The 18,397-nt window shown below is 41.9% G+C and overlaps 1 protein-coding gene across 1 annotated transcript in view; it reads right to left on the bottom strand.

The window, feature by feature from the left end:
* Window positions 1–222: 222 nt before the first annotated feature.
* The window catches only part of ndst2a (N-deacetylase/N-sulfotransferase (heparan glucosaminyl) 2a), a 40,152-nt gene continuing 21,977 nt past the window's right edge, over window positions 223–18,397 (bottom strand). Inside the window, exons 2-15 of the mRNA XM_080481821.1 lie at window positions 15,856–16,035; window positions 7,294–9,220; window positions 6,293–6,380; window positions 5,587–5,741; window positions 5,247–5,432; window positions 4,687–4,815; window positions 3,856–4,038; window positions 2,817–2,913; window positions 2,613–2,736; window positions 1,864–2,038; window positions 1,580–1,750; window positions 1,121–1,230; window positions 886–988; window positions 223–714 (exon numbers count right to left, since the gene is read on the bottom strand). Of these exons, the coding sequence (XP_080337947.1) occupies window positions 595–714; window positions 886–988; window positions 1,121–1,230; window positions 1,580–1,750; window positions 1,864–2,038; window positions 2,613–2,736; window positions 2,817–2,913; window positions 3,856–4,038; window positions 4,687–4,815; window positions 5,247–5,432; window positions 5,587–5,741; window positions 6,293–6,380; window positions 7,294–8,364 (2,712 nt within the window). The 5' untranslated portion in view covers window positions 8,365–9,220; window positions 15,856–16,035 and the 3' untranslated portion in view covers window positions 223–594. The remainder of the gene's footprint in view (window positions 715–885; window positions 989–1,120; window positions 1,231–1,579; window positions 1,751–1,863; window positions 2,039–2,612; window positions 2,737–2,816; window positions 2,914–3,855; window positions 4,039–4,686; window positions 4,816–5,246; window positions 5,433–5,586; window positions 5,742–6,292; window positions 6,381–7,293; window positions 9,221–15,855; window positions 16,036–18,397) is intronic.

Genomic DNA, 18,397 nt, shown 5'->3' with positions numbered 1-18,397 from the left:
TGGCTGAGAGCCTGGCCACTGGCTCCACCCCCCAGCAGGAGTCCCAGCCAATCACAGCTGTCTATAACCTGTATGTCCACATCCACAGTTTACTGATTGGTTACACCGTGTTCTGTCATTATGATTCAGATTACGAGCCAGCTTCAGGATAAGCTCTTAAGTAACTTGTAACTTATTACAATTCAATTACTAAACACTGAAGTAACTTAATACACGATGGAATAAAGTTACGACACCAGCCAAAAAGTTTATTACACCATCAGAGTTCAAACATTTAAAGTCCAAAATGAAAAGTTTATTCAGTGTGATGCAGCTGCAACCTGTGTGTGTGTGTGTGTCACCGTCTTTGTGTGTGTGTGTGTGTGTGTGTGTGTCACCAGTAAATGAAACTGGTTTACAATCATTCCTGTGGAGAGTGTGTGTGAAAGGTGTGTTAGTCCAGTCACACACTCCTCATGTGCAGTCTCTCTCTCTGAAACAATGACGTGATGTAGTTTGATTTCCTCCAGCAGCAGTGAACACACCAAGTCTTTGAAGGTGTGTGTGTGTGTGTGTGTGTACGTGTGTGTGTGTGTGCGCGCGCGCGAGGCGTCCTCAACTCCGGGGCTGCAGTTCTTGTCGCAGCCAGGAGGGCGGCGGTTGTCCCAGTCGATTCATCAATCGCAGCAGTTCCATGTTGTGCTCACGGTAAAACTCCGACAGGAAGGCACGTGACTATACACACACACACACACAAACAAGATTATAGAGCATTTTCCTCTAATATCAGAGCTTCTAAAAATGACTGTATTCATCATATAATAGATTATAGCAGTTTATTTCAAAGGGGTCATACTTGTGAGGAACATGGGTATGGAGGGGGGGGGCTGTTTCAGGGGGACGTACCTCAGGGGTCATCTCCTGGTACCTCCTGCCTTTGCTCTTGCCCAGACACTTGGGTCGGTTCCCTTCCCCTCGCTGGCACCAGAAACCTTTACTCTCATCGAATCTGCAACCACAGCATCGGTTACCCCACACTGCCCTCTGTGTGTGTGTGTGTGTGTGTGTGTGTGTGCGTGTGTGTGTGTGGGTGCGTGCGTGCGTGCGTGCGTGCGTGCGTGCGTGCGTGTGTGTTACAAACATTAGGGTCTGTGTGTAGTTAAAGATGGGAGTGACTCCGAGGAACTTCTGGATTCCCTCCATGACCAGCGCAGGTTTGGTCTTCAGCATGGCTCCGTCCACCAGGTGGAGCTGCAGAGTCACAGTCTCATTATTCCATCATTCATCAAAACATTCACCTTTCTGCTCTGAGCCTGGTTGTCCTCTGAGCCTGGTTGTCCTCTGAGTATGGTTGTCCTCTGAGTATGGTTCTGCAGGTTTCTGCTCTGAGCCTGGTTCTGCGGGTTTTTATTCTACCTGCTCAGGTGGAATTGTTGGTTTTCTCTTTAAAACCGACTTGAAATGACAAATGACAGCTTTTGCCGCAATTTTCTGTAAAATCTGTGAAAATCTGGAGGGACGATTCAATATTGTTCAACTGAAACTTCTGTTAATAACAACCAGCAGTAATAACCACTCAGTAATAACAACCTGGTAGTACCTGGTTAGGCTGGTAGAACTGCAGCCAGCGGTTCAGGTGGACGGAGTATGTTCCAGGGAGAAGACAGCGTCTCTGAAGCATCAGAACATCGGCTGGAGCTGAAGGGGAAGCTGTCACCACCTCATGGAAACTGTTATTCAAAGCTGCAGGGTCCTGGTGAGCGCGCTGGTGCTGCAGGGACAGGGACAGCGACACAGGGACAGGGACAGACAGAGAAACAGACACAGCAGTGAGGACCCTGTGCAGTGCAGGTGGCTCTGGCAGTGGCCTGCCCGGGGTAGTACCTGGTACCAGGAGTAGGCCCGGTCCGCCGGGTTGATCAGCAGTGCCAGGACCTTGGCTCTGGGAAGCAGGGCGGCGACTCGGCGGGGCGTCTGCTCCGAGTCAAAGTAGTTGGCACTTTTCTCAAACATGAAGTCTGTGCTGACGTTGGAGGGGAACGGGAAGAAGTCCATGTACCTGAGGACCAGTGACGCCGCGGGAAAGTTACTCTCACATGACCAGTTGGTTCATCCAATGCATTACTATTTCCCAACCAGTAATCACATTACAGTTACTTCTCCAAGTCGCTGTGCGTTACTATGGCAGCGTCCTACAGGACGTTGGAGAGAAAGACAAGTTTCTGGTCTGTGAAGATGTTTTATTACTGAACAGAACAGGACACTCCTTCATTCTCCTCCACACACGCACGCACGCACGGTGTGTAAGCAGTGAGGCCAGGAGTGAGGCCAGGAGTGAGGCCAGGAGTGAGGCCAGGAGTGAGCAGTGTCATGAGGGAGCAGAGCATCAGGAGTGAGGCCAAGAGTGAGGTCAGGAGTGAGGCCAGGAGTGAGTAAAGTGTCAGGACTGAGGTCAGGAGTGAGCAGTGTCAGGAGTGAGGTCAAGAGTAAGCAGAGTGTCAGGATTGAGGTCAGGAGTGAGGTCAGGAGCGAGCAGAGTGTTAGGAGTGAGCAGAGTGTCCAGAGTGAGGTCAGGAGCAAGCAGAGCATCAGGAGTGAGATCAGGAGTGAGCAGAGTGCTGCGGCGGCCTCACCAGTCGATCCCGTTGTCGTAGCTGGGCCCGTTGAAGAACTGGATCTCCTCGAAGGTGGAGAGGCTGGGGAAGTTGCTGGTGATGGCTGGGTGGATGTTGAGGAATGAATGCAGTGCCGTAGAGCCTGTGAGCAAAGCAGAGTGAAACACGAGCAGCGGCAGCATGGAGGCTGAGGAGAATGAGGACAGACTCTACAGGCCCTACCTGTCTTCTGTGGTCCAACAACCAGGAACTTGGGGAGTCTGTCACAGGTCTTCTCTTTGGACCATATGTCTTTATGTCTCTTGTCGTGACACGGATTCTGGAACATGACGTGGTGGAAGTTATTCACTTCATCAGTTCATCTCCTCATTCTTCAGTTCAGTTGTCTCAGTATCCTGCTCAGCTTCTCTAACCTTCAACAAACTGTTATAAACCTTCAACAAACCTTTTTAAACTTCAACAAACTGTTATAAACCTTCAAAAAACTGTTATAAACCTTCAACACACCTTTTTAAACTTCAACAAACTGTTATAAACCTTCAACAAACTGTTATAAACCTTCAACACACCTTTTTAAACTTCAACAAACTGTTATAAACCTTCAACAAACCTTTTTAAACTTCAACAAACTGTTATAAACCTTCAACAAACCTTTTTAAACTTCAACAAACTGTTATAAACCTTCAACAAACCTTTTTAAACTTCAACAAACTGTTATAAACCTTCGACAAACTGTTATAAACCTTCAACAAACTGTTATAAACCTTCGGCAAACTGTTATAAACCTTCAACACACCTTTTTAAACTTCAACAAACTGTTATAAACCTTCAACACACCTTTTTAAACTTCAACAAACTGTTATAAACCTTCAACAAACCTTTTTAAACTTCAACAAACTGTTATAAACCTTCAACAAACCTTTTTAAACTTCAACAAACTGTTATAAACCTTCAACAAACCTTTTTAAACTTCAATAAACTGTTATAAACCTTCAACAAACCTTTTTAAACTTCAATAAACTGTTATAAACCTTCAACAAACTTTTTAAACTTCAACAAACTGTTATGACAGTTTAATAAAACAACAAACATTTAATAAACTAATAAACCTTGAATAAACTATTGTAAATGTTCAATAAACTGTTAGGAACATTTAATAAACTGATAAATGTTTAATAAAGTGCTATGGATGGAAAGTTATGGGATTAAAGGTGAGGTCTGAAGAACCAGAGACTCAGTGAAGAACCAGGTCCAGCCTCACCTGCCAGAGCGGCTCCCGCTCTTCGGGGAAGATCTGGAAGTATTTGTCGGCCAGCTGGACGGGGGGCAGGGTCTGGAGCTGCAGGTTGGTCCAGCACTGGACGAACTTCACCAGGGACTCGAAAGTGTACAGACCCAGACGGTCGTTTCCGTAGTTGGACAGGTGAGTCATGAAGATGCTGATCTGCAGGACCAGACGCACATGTCAGTTCACTCTAATCTCAGATTAAAGACTAAGTAGATTAATCTGATAGTTCACTTTAATCTCTGATTAATGAGTCAGTAGATTAATCTGTTAGTTCAGTTTAATCTCAGATTAAAGACTCAGTAGATGAATCTGTTAGTTCAGATTAATGGTATTACATGAAATCACATCAGAGACATTGAAACGTGAAGAAAAGCTTCTTCCTGTATCAATAAAAGCTGAAAACAGGACATGAGCAGATGATTGATTGGTGATTGGAATCAATAAGTGAAACGTTTCAGATGAGAAGAAAAAGGCTGAGGATCAATCAGTGAGCGATCAGCTGCTTTCAGGATTTCCTGAGGAACAGTTTGACCTGCTGAGAGTCCAGACTCTTCAGAGGAAAGTAGTGTAGTTACTAGTTACTGCAGCATCGAATCACATGCTGCTGGATCAAAACCTTCACTGGTGAAGTAGTGGAAGTAAAGTAATCCATTACTTTAGTATCAGAAACAATCAGACTGGAACTAAACTGCTGCAAACACTGGATGAAAGTTGACCAGTTGATCTGTGATACTGGTGTGTTTTCATTACCACAGCAGTGTGTGTGTGTGTGCGTGCGTGCGTGCGTGCGTGCGTGTGTCTCACAGGGTTGAGGAGGACGGTGAGGAAGAGTTCTCCTCCCCTGATGCTCCGGTCCAGCTCTTTGGAGCCTCCAGGATATTCGTTGTAGAAGATGGTGTGTGTGAAGAGACCGCAGGTCTGGCGAGGTAAAACCTGCAACACAGGGGGAGGAGCCTGTAATCTCACCTTTCTCCAACTTCAAACTGTGTAATCTCACGTTTCACCAAACACTGACATTGAACTGAAGTTTACCAAAACAACTCAAACCAGAAATCTCAATATTTACTGTATATATTATATTACATACTTTATATACTATATACTGTATGTAAGGGTCCAGATTCTAATCTGGGCTGGCTGATTCCAGACCGTGCCACATTCTGGATCAGCTCAGAATCCGGCCGGCACAGACTGGAATTCCATGTGTCAAGACAGTCATTCCCAAAAACACAATTTGATTTGACTGTAAAACCGTTAAACAATGAAACTACATGAAGTACAAATGAAAAATAATCTGCAAATGAATGACCGTGTGTGTGTGTGGTGTTACTGTGTGTGTGTGTGTGTGTGTGCGTGCGTGTTACCTTGATCCCGTTGTGTATGAAGCCCCTGCGGTACCGGGCCGGTCTCAGGTGAGGGTACTCCTCGGTGCTGGTCACCTGGATGCCCCACACAGACTTCCAGGCCTCATAGAGCTGGCTGTGGACCGGGTAGACCCCGGAGTGGTGCGGCGCCACGGCGTAGCCTAGGTCCACCGGGAGGCCGTGCTCCTGGGGTCACACACACACACACAAGGTTGCAGGTTCAACTCCCATCTCTGGAATTTTCCTGATAGGAAGTTGGAATATTCCCACTCTGAGCGCTGATCAATACCCTGAGACGTGAACACGAGGTGGAGAACACTGGGACGACGTCCGGACTCACCTGAGCAAACACCTTGTTGAGCCTCATCTGCTCGGCTAGAACGCTGACGTTGTGGAACAGGTGAGGCTGCATGTGACTCCACATGTGAGGAAACCACCAGAAGTCCAGGCGGTGCTGCAGCAGCTTGTCGTCCCCCCGGTCCTCCTCGTCAGTCCCTACACACACACACACACACACACACACACACACACACACACACACACACACACACACACACACACACACACACACACACACACACACACACACACACACACACACACACACACACACACACACACACACACACACACACACACACACACACACACACACACACACACACACACACACACACACACACACACAGTAGATTCAATATGACTAAAGGTCTCTAGCAGCAGGTTCTACACCTTGATGAGTGTTTGGAACATGTGACACCATGGGGGGATTCCAGAAAGCGGGTCATGTGAAAACTCAGGCCTCATTTACACGAGAACGAATACGAGTGTATCTGCAAAACTTTCTTCACTGTTGGGGGGTCTGTTTACACGACACCAGTGTTCTGATCCACTGTATCCACAAAGTTTTTAATCCGGCTCCCAAAGTGGAAAGATTCTTTCACGGTTGCATCATCAGACCATACGGATGTCAGGTTCTATCCATTTTCTTCACGTTTATAGTGCATTGTTCTCTGCACACGTCTGTGTAGACTCATTCTCCTCACCTGTGTAGTAGAACTTTCCAGAAAAGCCCAGGTTGAAGGTGAAGTTGGGGACAAGCGCTCGCAGTTTGTTCTGGGTGTTGAGCAACGCCTGTGAAAGGAGAAGAAAGACCAAGTTCACACGTCCACCACAACATCAACTTTCATTCACACAAAACTAATGCTCACTGAAACAGCCTCACCCTGAGGAACACCGACTGAAGCTGAGTGTTCCTCACCGGGATGAGCCTGAGGAACACCTACTGAAGCTGAGTGTTCCTCACCAGCTTCACCCTGAGGAACACCGACTGAAGCTGAGTGTTCCTCACCAGCTTCACCCTGAGGAACACCTACTGAAGCTGAGTGTTCCTCACCGGGATGAGCCTGAGGAACACCTACTGAAGCTGAGTGTTCCTCACCAGCTTCACCCTGAGGAACACCGACTGAAGCTGAGTGTTCCTCACCAGCTTCACCCTGAGGAACACCTACTGAAGCTGAGTGTTCCTCACCGGGATGAGCCTGAGGAACACCTACTGAAGCTGAGTGCTCCTCCCCAGGTTGAGAAGGAGAACAGGACTGGCCTTCTAAAGTGACACGTTGAAGTTTGAACAGTGAGTTTGGGTGATCAGACCACAGAAGACTATTCCATGTGTCCACAAAGAAGGAACGTCAATATGGCAGAACCTTGTCATCTCAGACAGAATGTCTGGGAGTATTGACTAATTTAGATCAGACTTTATATTAATTAATCATTTAACCAATAAATTAACTGATTAATTGGTTACTTAATTAATCGATCAATCAATTAATTTATTAATTATCGAAGGACTTATTAGAATTGGAGCTGAGAGCAAATTCAGATGTTGGACTGAAACTGAACAGATCTGATTGCTTCGGCCTTTAAGTCAGTGTTGTGGAGAACAATGGAGGAATGGATGCAGTGGATGTTGGTTCACTACTGGGAGCAATGACCACTGCCAACGCAGCGTAGCGGCTAATTCTACACAGTGTGCTTTTCTACTCACATCCACGTCAGACATCTTCATGCGAGTTTCCTCCTTGCCAACAAAGATATCGTCCACGTCCACCAGAATGTATCGGTCCAGGGTCAAACACAATCTCCTCCCAGTCAGGTAGGAAATGGCGTCCACAAACACCAGCTTGTGCAGCCAGTAGTTGAGATTATTTCCAAAGAGAACTCTCTGAATGCCGTCATGAAGCCCCAAGTCCTGGATGACGGTGGAATGGAGAGGGCGCATGGAGCTGGGAGCAAAGTTGGCCAGGGCCTCCGAAGACTTGGTGGCGGCCAGCAGCACGGGTTCGTAGGTGGAGTGGTTGGACTGGAAGATGGTCCAGTCGTCGCCGGGCAGCGGGCCCTTCTCCACCTGGTTAGGCTTGGTGATGTACAGCAGGGGCGCGTTGGGGTTGATGTGGTAGTCCCTGAGCCCCAGGTGAGAGTGCAGGAAGAGGGGGAAGCCTTTCAACTGGGCGCTGAATAGAGAGTTCTCATTGGCTTTGAAGAAGCCAATCACACCTACTCCGTATTCGGCACAGTATTTGTCCAGCAAGTCCCGGTTCCACGCCTCCAGGTTGACATATTTTAAGACATTTTCAAAGATGATCAGAGAGTAGCGTCCACGGTTATGCTTGGTCAGTGTTGGCATGTCGCCCTTCCCAGGAGCAACCTCTGACTGGTAGTGGAAGCGACTGGACTCTAATATGGCCACAATGTCCTGACCCAATTGGGAGTAGATGCTTTCCACAAACACCAGCACCACTGGCTCCGTCCGGGAGTTGTCCACGGCCTTCACTTTCTGTTGTCGACTCTGGCGTGGGGGAAGGAAAAGAGGCGCCCTTTGGCCACCCGGCCCTCCTCTGGCGGTACCGGTATTCACCATCAGGGACAGCCCCCCGCCTCCATCACAGTCGCTCAAGGGTAAAGGTGGGGCCTCTTTGATTTTGGGGCTGTTGGAGACGTAGTAAGCGAGGAAGGCCATGGACAGCAGGCAGAAAACGATAAGCGCCATGATGAGGCGGTGAAGCTCCAGCTTGCGGACCCCTCGCGTTAGTTTCACGCCCAAGCCTGCACCCACCATGGTGTTGGAGGGTGGAGGTGAGTCTGGCCAGCAAGCAGGGGTGGGAGGAGAGGGGCGTTGCAGTAGATACCAGCACCAAGCTGCGCTGAAGAACAGCCATTTACATTAGGTCACCATGGCCAGCATCGTCCATTACCTCTACCTCGAGCTCTGGAGTTCCAAGGCAGCGACCTGAAGGAGGACGACTGCTGGATCAATCTAGACTCAGAACCAGGAGCTAATGGGTGGAACAGACGGGGGTTCCCCTGCGAGGACCCGAATCCTGAATATCAGTCTGCTGCTGCTCCGTCTCCGTTCTAAGCAGCTTCTGTGTCTCCACCCGAGCTGGAGTCCATGTGGCAAAGTGTCAGCAGCCGCGGGAGCAGTTGACTGAGCCGCTACGCTGTGTCTGCAGTGGCCATTGCTCCGAGCTCCCTTCAGCCCGTCAGACTGTTCCTGTTCAGCCTGTTCCTGTTCAGATTGTTCCTGTTCAGACTATTCCTGTTCAGACTGTTCCTGTTTAGACTGTTCCTGTTCAGACCGTCAGACTGTTCCTGTTCAGCCTGTTCCTGTTCAGCTTGTTCCTGTTCAGCCCTTCCAGACTGTTCCTGTTCAGCCCGTCCGTCCGTCAGCCTGTTCAGCCCGTCCTGACTGTTCCTGTTCAGCCCGTCAGACTGTTCCTGTTCAGACTGTTCCTGCTCAGCCCATCAGACTGTTCCTGTTCAGCCCGTCAGACTGTTCCTGTTCAGCCTGTCCAGACTGTTCCTGTTCAGCCTGTTCCTGTTCAGCCTGTCCAGACTGTTCCAGTTCAGCCCGTCCAGACTGTTCCTGTTCAGCCCGTCAGCCCGTCCCGCCTGGACATCCCAAAGGAAGACACCTGCAGGACAAGCAGAGACAGAACCTTTAACATCATCATCACTACATCAGCACAAGTGGTGAAACCTTCCAGTTGTGGAGCTTCATCTATAAAGGTTGCTGAAGCACAAAAGGTCCTGAAAGATGTGTACGCCACTTCCCACACAAAGTTTGTGATCTAAAAAAATTTACTTTGCGGGAGAATGTTGGTACCGGTACGACAACTTTGGACTTTGGAGACGAGGGAAACTGGCGGCGCAGATGGTGAAGTGGTGAATTGAATCAGATTCATCTCATACATTTAATGTCTTCACATATCAGACTTATTGATCCACGTAATCACAAACAGCCAAGCTGCCGTGTTCTAGATGTTTAGAGTGGTTCAGAGTAAGCATATAAATAGCGAGATGACAGCCGTGCGTACTGCCGCACTGCTCTGGCCCCCATGATGTCACTCTCCTCTGGCCCCCATGATCTCACTCTCCTCTGGCCCCCATGATCTCACTCTCCTCTGGCCCCCATGATGTCACTCTCCTCTGGCCCCCATGATGTCACTCTCCTCTGATTTAGCCTCAAATGTCGGCGATCAACAGGCTGATTGAGATGCAAAAATATTGATGAGGCACTTTACATTGACCATTTATGGTAGAAAGTGGGCGTGTTGAGGGCCGGACCTGAACTGTCAGCCTTCAAGGTGGACTGGCTCTATAAAAAGAAATTGCGTGCAGATGTACGTTCACACCGTTTTACTGATTCAATGTTTTTTTGCGGACGCCATTTTCAGCTTTTGGGCTCACAAACATTTTTAGTAGGAATCCTACACAAGGTTTTATAGATGAAGCCCCTGGACTTTTCTACACAGGAACCTGAACCCACAGGAAACTGTTTCTTCAGTTTGTGCTGAGCTGATGACATTAACAACATAGATGACCTGTAACCAGCAGCTTTGGCTCCTGGAACCTGAAGAAGTACTAAACTTAGTCAGAGAACTACCGAACCAGCTGCTGGGAATGTTTTTAATGACTGAAATTCAAGAACAACGTTCTACAATTCCTGAAGCCACAGATAGAGACAGTCTGTAGTTTTATAAAACAGGCAGTCTGTAGTTTTTTTAAACAGGCAGTCTGTAGTTTTTTTAAACAGACTATAGTTTTATTAAGCAGACAGTCTGTAGTTTTATTAAATAGTGTGTAGTTTTATTACACAGTCTGTAGTTTTATTAAACAGACTGTAATTTATTAAACAGACTGTAGTTTTATTAAGCAGGCGGTCTGTACTTTTATTAAACAGGCAGTCTGTAGTTTTATTAGATAGTGTGTAGTTTTATTAAACAGTCTGTAGTTTTATTACACAGTCTATAGTTTTATCAAACAGACAGTCTGTAGTTTTATTAAATAATGTGTAGTTTTATTAAATAGTGTGTAGTTTTATTAAACACAGAGTCTGTAGTTTTATTACATCGTCTGTAGTTTTATTAAACAGTCTGTAGTTTTATTACAGTGTATAGTTTTATTAAACAGTCTGTAGTTTTATTACAGTGTATAGTTTTATTAAACAGTCTGTAGTTTTATTACATAGTCTAGTTTTATTAAACAGACAGTGTGTAGTTTTATTAAACAGTCTGTACTTTTATTAAACAGATTGTAGTTTTATTAAACAGACAGTGTGTAGTTTTAAGAAACAGACAGTTTGTAGTTTTATCAAACAGAGTGTGTAGTTTTATTAAAGACAGTTTGCAGTTTTATTTAACAGTCTGTAGTTTTATTAAACAGTCTGTAGTTTTATTTAACAGTCTGTAGTTTTATTAAACAGACATTCTGTAATTTTATGAAACAGACAGTGTGTAGTTTTATTAAACAGTCTGTACTTTTATTTAACAGACAGACTGTAGTTTTATCAAACAGACAGTCTGTAGTTTTATCAAACATACAGTGTTTAATTTTATTAAAGACAGTATTTCATTTTATTACACAGTCTGTAGTTTTATTACACAGTCTGCAGTTTTATTAAACAGACAGTCTAGTTTTATTTAACAGTCTGTAGTTTTATTACATAGTCTGTAGTTTTATTAAACAGACTGTGTAGTTTTACTAAACAGACAGTTTGTAGTTTTATTAAACGGTCTGTAGTTTTATTACATAGACAGTGCAGAGTTTTATTAAACAGTGTGTAGTTTTATTAAACAGTGTGTAGTTTTATTAAACAGTATGGCATTTTATTACACAGTCTGTAGTTTTATTTAATAGTCTGTAGTTCTATTTAATAGTCTGTAGTTTTATTAAAAAGACAGTGTGTAGTTTTATTAAACAGAGAGTTTGTTGTTTTATTAAACAGTATGGAGTTTTATTATGCAGTCTGTAGTTTTATTTGAAAGGTCTGTAGTTTTATTAAAAAGACAGTGTGTAGTTTTATTACACAGACAGCCTGTAGTTTTAATAAACAGTCTCTCATTTTATTACATAGTCTGTAGTTTTATGAAACAGTCTGTAGTTTTATTAAACAGACTGTGTAGTTTTACTAAACAGACAGTTTGTAGTTTTATTAAACAGTCGGTAGTTTTATTACACAGTCTATAGGTTTATTAAACAGTCTGTAGATTTATTAAACAGACAGTCTGTGGTTTTATTAAAAAGACTGTAGTTTTATTTAACAGACTGTGTAGTGTTACTAAACAGACAGTTTGTAGTTTTATAACACAAACAGTCTGTAGTTTTATTTAACAGTCTGGAGTTTTATTAAACAGACATTCTGTAATTTTATGAAACAGACAGTGTGTAGTTTTATTAAACAGTCTGTACTTTTATTTAACAGACAGACTGTAGTTTTATCAAACAGACAGTCTGTAGTTTTATCAAACATACAGTGTTTAATTTTATTAAAGACAGTATTTCATTTTATTACACAGTCTGTAGTTTTATTACACAGTCTGCAGTTTTATTAAACAGACAGTCTAGTTTTATTTAACAGTCTGTAGTTTTATTACATAGTCTGTAGTTTTATTAAACAGACTGTGGTTTTATTAAACAGACTGTGTAGTTTTACTAAACAGACAGTTTGTAGTTTTATTAAACGGTCTGTAGTTTTATTACATAGACAGTGCAGAGTTTTATTAAACAGTGTGTAGTTTTATTAAACAGTGTGTAGTTTTATTAAACAGTATGGCATTTTATTACACAGTCTGTAGTTTTATTTAATAGTCTGTAGTTCTATTTAATAGTCTGTAGTTTTATTAAAAAGACAGTGTGTAGTTTTATTAAACAGAGAGTTTGTTGTTTTATTAAACAGTATGGAGTTTTATTATGCAGTCTGTAGTTTTATTTGAAAGGTCTGTAGTTTTATTAAAAAGACAGTGTGTAATTTTATTACACAGACAGCCTGTAGTTTTAATAAACAGTCTCTCATTTTATTACATAGTCTGTAGTTTTATGAAACAGTCTGTAGTTTTATTAAACAGACTGTGTAGTTTTATTAAACAGACTGTGTAGTTTTACTAAACAGACAGTTTGTAGTTTTATTAAACGGTCTGTAGTTTTATTACATAGACAGTGCAGAGTTTTATTAAACAGTGTGTAGTTTTATTAAACAGTGTGTAGTTTTATTAAACAGTATGGCATTTTATTACACAGTCTGTAGTTTTATTTAATAGTCTGTAGTTCTATTTAATAGTCTGTAGTTTTATTAAAAAGACAGTGTGTAGTTTTATTAAACAGAGAGTTTGTTGTTTTATTAAACAGTATGGAGTTTTATTATGCAGTCTGTAGTTTTATTTGAAAGGTCTGTAGTTTTATTAAAAAGACAGTGTGTAGTTTTATTACACAGACAGCCTGTAGTTTTAATAAACAGTCTCTCATTTTATTACATAGTCTGTAGTTTTATGAAACAGTCTGTAGTTTTATTAAACAGACTGTGTAGTTTTACTAAACAGACAGTTTGTAGTTTTATTAAACAGTCGGTAGTTTTATTACACAGTCTATAGGTTTATTAAACAGTCTGTAGATTTATTAAACAGACAGTCTGTGGTTTTATTAAAAAGACTGTAGTTTTATTTAACAGACTGTGTAGTGTTACTAAACAGACAGTTTGTAGTTTTATAACACAAACAGTCTGTAGTTTTATTTAACAGTCTGGAGTTTTATTAAACAGACATTCTGTAATTTTATGAAACAGACAGTGTGTAGTTTTATTAAACAGTCTGTACTTTTATTTAACAGACAGACTGTAGTTTTATCAAACAGACAGTCTGTAGTTTTATCAAACATACAGTGTTTAATTTTATTAAAGACAGTATTTCATTTTATTACACAGTCTGTAGTTTTATTACACAGTCTGCAGTTTTATTAAACAGACAGTCTAGTTTTATTTAACAGTCTGTAGTTTTATTACATAGTCTGTAGTTTTATTAAACAGACTGTGGTTTTATTAAACAGACTGTGTAGTTTTACTAAACAGACAGTTTGTAGTTTTATTAAACGGTCTGTAGTTTTATTACATAGACAGTGCAGAGTTTTATTAAACAGTGTGTAGTTTTATTAAACAGTGTGTAGTTTTATTAAACAGTATGGCATTTTATTACACAGTCTGTAGTTTTATTTAATAGTCTGTAGTTCTATTTAATAGTCTGTAGTTTTATTAAAAAGACAGTGTGTAGTTTTATTAAACAGAGAGTTTGTTGTTTTATTAAACAGTATGGAGTTTTATTATGCAGTCTGTAGTTTTATTTGAAAGGTCTGTAGTTTTATTAAAAAGACAGTGTGTAATTTTATTACACAGACAGCCTGTAGTTTTAATAAACAGTCTCTCATTTTATTACATAGTCTGTAGTTTTATGAAACAGTCTGTAGTTTTATTAAACAGACTGTGTAGTTTTATTAAACAGACTGTGTAGTTTTACTAAACAGACAGTTTGTAGTTTTATTAAACAGTCGGTAGTTTTATTACACAGTCTATAGTTTTATTAAACAGTCTGTAGTTTTATTAAACAGACAGTCTGTGGTTTTATTAAAAAGACTGTAGTTTTATTTAACAGACTGTGTAGTGTTACTAAACAGACAGTTTGTAGTTTTATAACACAAACAGTGTGTAGTTTCATTAAAGAGTATGGAGTTTATTACGTAGTCTGTAGTTTTATTTAATAGTCTGTAGTTTTATTACACAGTTTATAGTTTTATTAAACAGACAGTGTGTAGTTTTATTAAACAGTATGGAGTTTTATTACGTAGTCTGTAGTTTTATTTAATAGTCTATAGTTGTATTACATAGTCTGTAGTTTTATTAAACAGACTGTGTAGTTTTACTAAACAGACAGTTTGTAGTTTTATTAAACAGACAGTCTGTATATTTATGAAACAGACAGTGTGTAGTTTTATTAAACAGTTTGTAGTTTTATTACACAGCCTATAGTTTTATTACACAGTCTGTAGTTTTATTACAGAGTCTGTAGTTTTATTAAACAGACAGTCTGTGGCTTTATTAAACAGACTGTAGTTGTATTAAACAGACTGTGTAGTTTTACTAAACAGACAGTTTGTAGTTTTATTAAACGGTCTGTAGTTTTATTACACAGACAGTGTGTAGTTTTATTAAACAGTATGGCGTTTTCTTACACAGTCTGTAGTTTTATTTAATAGTCTGTAGTTTTATTACACAGTCTGTAGTTTTATTACACAGTCTGTAGTTTTATTAAACAGTATGGAGTTTTATTAAACAGTGTGTAGTTTTATTAAACAGTATGGAGTTTTATTAAACAGACAGTGTGTAGTTTTATTAAACAGTATGGCGTTTTATTACACAGTCTGTAGTTTTATTTAATAGTCTGTAGTTTTATTACACAGTCTATAGTTTTATTAAACAGACAGTGTGTAGTTTTATTAAACAGTATGGAGTTTTATTATGTAGTCTCTAGTTTTATTTAATAGTCTGTAGTTTTATTACACAGCCTATAGTTTTATTACACAGTCTGTAGTTTTATTACACAGTCTGTAGTTTTATTACACAGACAGTGTGTAGTTTTATTAAACAGTATGGAGTTTTATTACGCAGTCGGTAGTTTTATTTAATAGTCTGTAGTTTTATTAAACAGACAGTATGTCGTTTTATTAAACAGTCTGTAGGTTTATCAGACACAGTCTGTAGTTTTAATAAACAGTCTGTCGTTTTATTACATAGTCTGTAGTTTTATGAAACAGACAGAGGCTTTGATTGATCTGGTGACATTTAATAAAGTCTTCATGTGTCACGGTTCAGTTTGCCTTCAAACTAAAATGAATCTGGGCACATTCACTGTTAGTTTGCCACTACCTGCTTAGTGTTTGTGATGCCCCTTGAGGTATTACCTGGCACATACCTTTTGTGTTTGTGTGATATGATTGTATACTTATGACTCATATGTATGCGAGTAGTAATTTATAAAGCTCTTCATCCTTAGTACATCTATGTCTGAGGGGGAAATGTTGTTTTAGGTTCTGTTGTGTGATGTTTGCTTTTGAAATCAGAATTGTAATAAAAATATCTCTAATCAAAATAAAATAAACACAAATGAAACAGCGACCGCAAGATTTTTAAATCAGTCAAATATATTGATCATTAATAGAGGAATTATTGGAAAGATGAATGTTTACAAAGTGAACCGCTGTGGACGGATGAATAATTCACACTCACCTGAAGACCGGATCCCCCTTGAAGACCGGATCCCTCCTGAAGACCGGATCCCCCTTGAAGACCGGATCCCTCCTAAAGACCGGATCTCCCTTGAAGACCGGATCCCTCCTGAAGACCGGATCCCACTTGAAGACCGGATCCCCCCAGCGGTCAATCCTTTAGTTCCACATGGCTGCACATCTGTAAACATGTGGGACACCAGGAGTTAGTCTGGACTCTCCTGGCCTCCCCCTGCGTCCCCCCTGCGTCCCCCCTGCGTCCCAGCTCAATGTAATGAGTAATAGTGGGGCAGCAGAGCTAAACCATTGTTCATTTTGTGATAAAAGCACCAAATTTGGCAGATACGTTGCGAGATAAATCTGGAATAAATTTGGATATTGGGCCACTTCAAATTCTAATTGTGTTGACCATGGCAGCCATTTTCCAAGATGGCTGCCAACGGTGACTGGCATGGAACACTTTGGCCAGCACCAAGCTGTTTTCAGCCCCCAAATATTATTTACCCACCATTTAGAGTGGAAAAATATGTTTCATTACAATCAAAAGTAATAACAAATAATCAAATATGCAACAGAATGAGAAAATTATCTTTACACATGGTCACCTAGTTACTACAACTACTACAACTATGATCTTGATGATGTCACCTGCAATAAAACAAACACCACGGATTAAATGCATTAGGCACAATGACTCTAGAATTAATCATTTCTCCTAAAACAACTCGTACTACTCAGGTGCAGATTTAGACGAGTTTGGTTTTCCCCAAAGTGGTGAAAATTTGGAAATATTTGCCTAATTATACTTGTTGCGGTCACAATTTAGCTCTAGATCTGCCCCTGCTCCACTTTCTGGCTCTATTGTAAGGGTACTATAATATTACTCAACAATTACAACTACTGATGTTAATTCTATATTTGTTATAGTTCTAATATGTGTCACACTGCCAAGCTAATTAGTTTACAACTCAATTTTACAGTTGGCCTTGATCTCACCACCATCTTGATTACTATGAGAACTGCAATATCACAGATATTATAGATTCAGAAGAATATTATTTCGAAAAAAATGCCATATAATGTGATTGATTTGTACTCCTCTTTTTGGTACTGTATTATGTGTAATCACATTGCTGAATGGAGCATTATTACTACACTGCCACCATCTTTAGTACTACTACAATAAATACTACTACACATGTACATCTGCTACTTCGTCTGTCCTTAACCGACTCCTGTATGTGACATGGGTGGTTGTGAGACTATTATCCACAGCTCTAGAGTGAGAACCTCCTCGGTTTGAATCCCCATGTGGCGTGGGTGTTTCTCTCATATACATCACCTCATTTCCAACCTGTGCCCAGAAGGCCTGATGTGGACAAAACATTGCAGTTAAATGGTTCGTAAACAATATTCATTGATTCCTGCTGGTCTGAGGGCCCAGGGGTCAATGTGATGATCATTACTGCCTCTAGAGGCCAGAACATGAATTTCTGTGCTCAAAAACAAGCTTCAACATGCAGAACAAACTCTGTTCCAGAGCAGGTTCTTCACGACTTCCTGTCATGTCTCAACACACCACAGCTTCCTGTCACGTTTCAGCACGCAATGCACAGCTTCCTGTCATGTCTCAACATGCCACAACTTCCTGTCATGTCTCAACACGCAACGCCACAGCTTCCTGTCATGTCTCGATACGCAACGCCACAGCTTCCTGTCATGTCTCGACACCCAACGCCACAGCTTCCTGTCATGTCTCAACACGCCACAGCTTCCTGTCATGTCTCGACACCCAACGCCACAGCTTCCTGTCATGTCTCAACATGCAACGCCACAGCTTCCTGTCATGTCTCAACACGCAACGCCACAGCTTCCTGTCATGTCTCGACACCCAACGCCACCGCTTCCTGTCATGCCTCAACACACAACAGCTTCCTGTCATGCCTCAACACGAAACAGCTTCCTGTCATGCCTAAACACGCAACGCCACAGCTTCCTGTCATGTCTCGACACGCAACCCCACCGCTTCCTGTCATGTCTCAACACGCAACGCCACCGCTTCCTGTCACGTCTCAACACGCCACAGCTTCCTGTCATGTCTCGACACCCAACGCCACAGCTTCCTGTCATGTCTCAACACGCAACGCCACCGCTTCCTGTCATGCCTCAACACACAACTGCTTCCTGTCATGCCTCAACACGCAACGCCACAGCTTCCTGTCATGTCTCAACACGCAACACCACAGCTTGCCGTCATGTCTCAACACGCCGCAGCTTCCCGTCATGTCTCGACACCCAATGCCACAGCTTCCCGTCATGTCTCAACACGCCACCGCTTCCTGTCATGTTTCGACATGCAACGCCACAGCCTCCTGTCATGTCTCAACACGCCACAGCTTCCCGTCATGTCTCAACATACGACGCCACAACTTCCTGTCATGTCTCAACATACGACGCCACAACTTCCTGTCATGTCTCAACAAGCGACGCCACAGCTTCCTGTCATGTCTCAACATGCGACGCCACAGCTTCCTGTCATGTCT

The sequence above is a fragment of the Lipophrys pholis genome (genome assembly GCF_963383615.2).
Source record: "Lipophrys pholis genome assembly, chromosome: 15".
Taxonomy (NCBI): Eukaryota; Metazoa; Chordata; class Actinopteri; order Blenniiformes; family Blenniidae; genus Lipophrys; species Lipophrys pholis.
The sequence above is the reverse complement of the archived record's forward strand: the minus strand, read 5'-3'. Positions and strand labels throughout refer to the sequence as shown.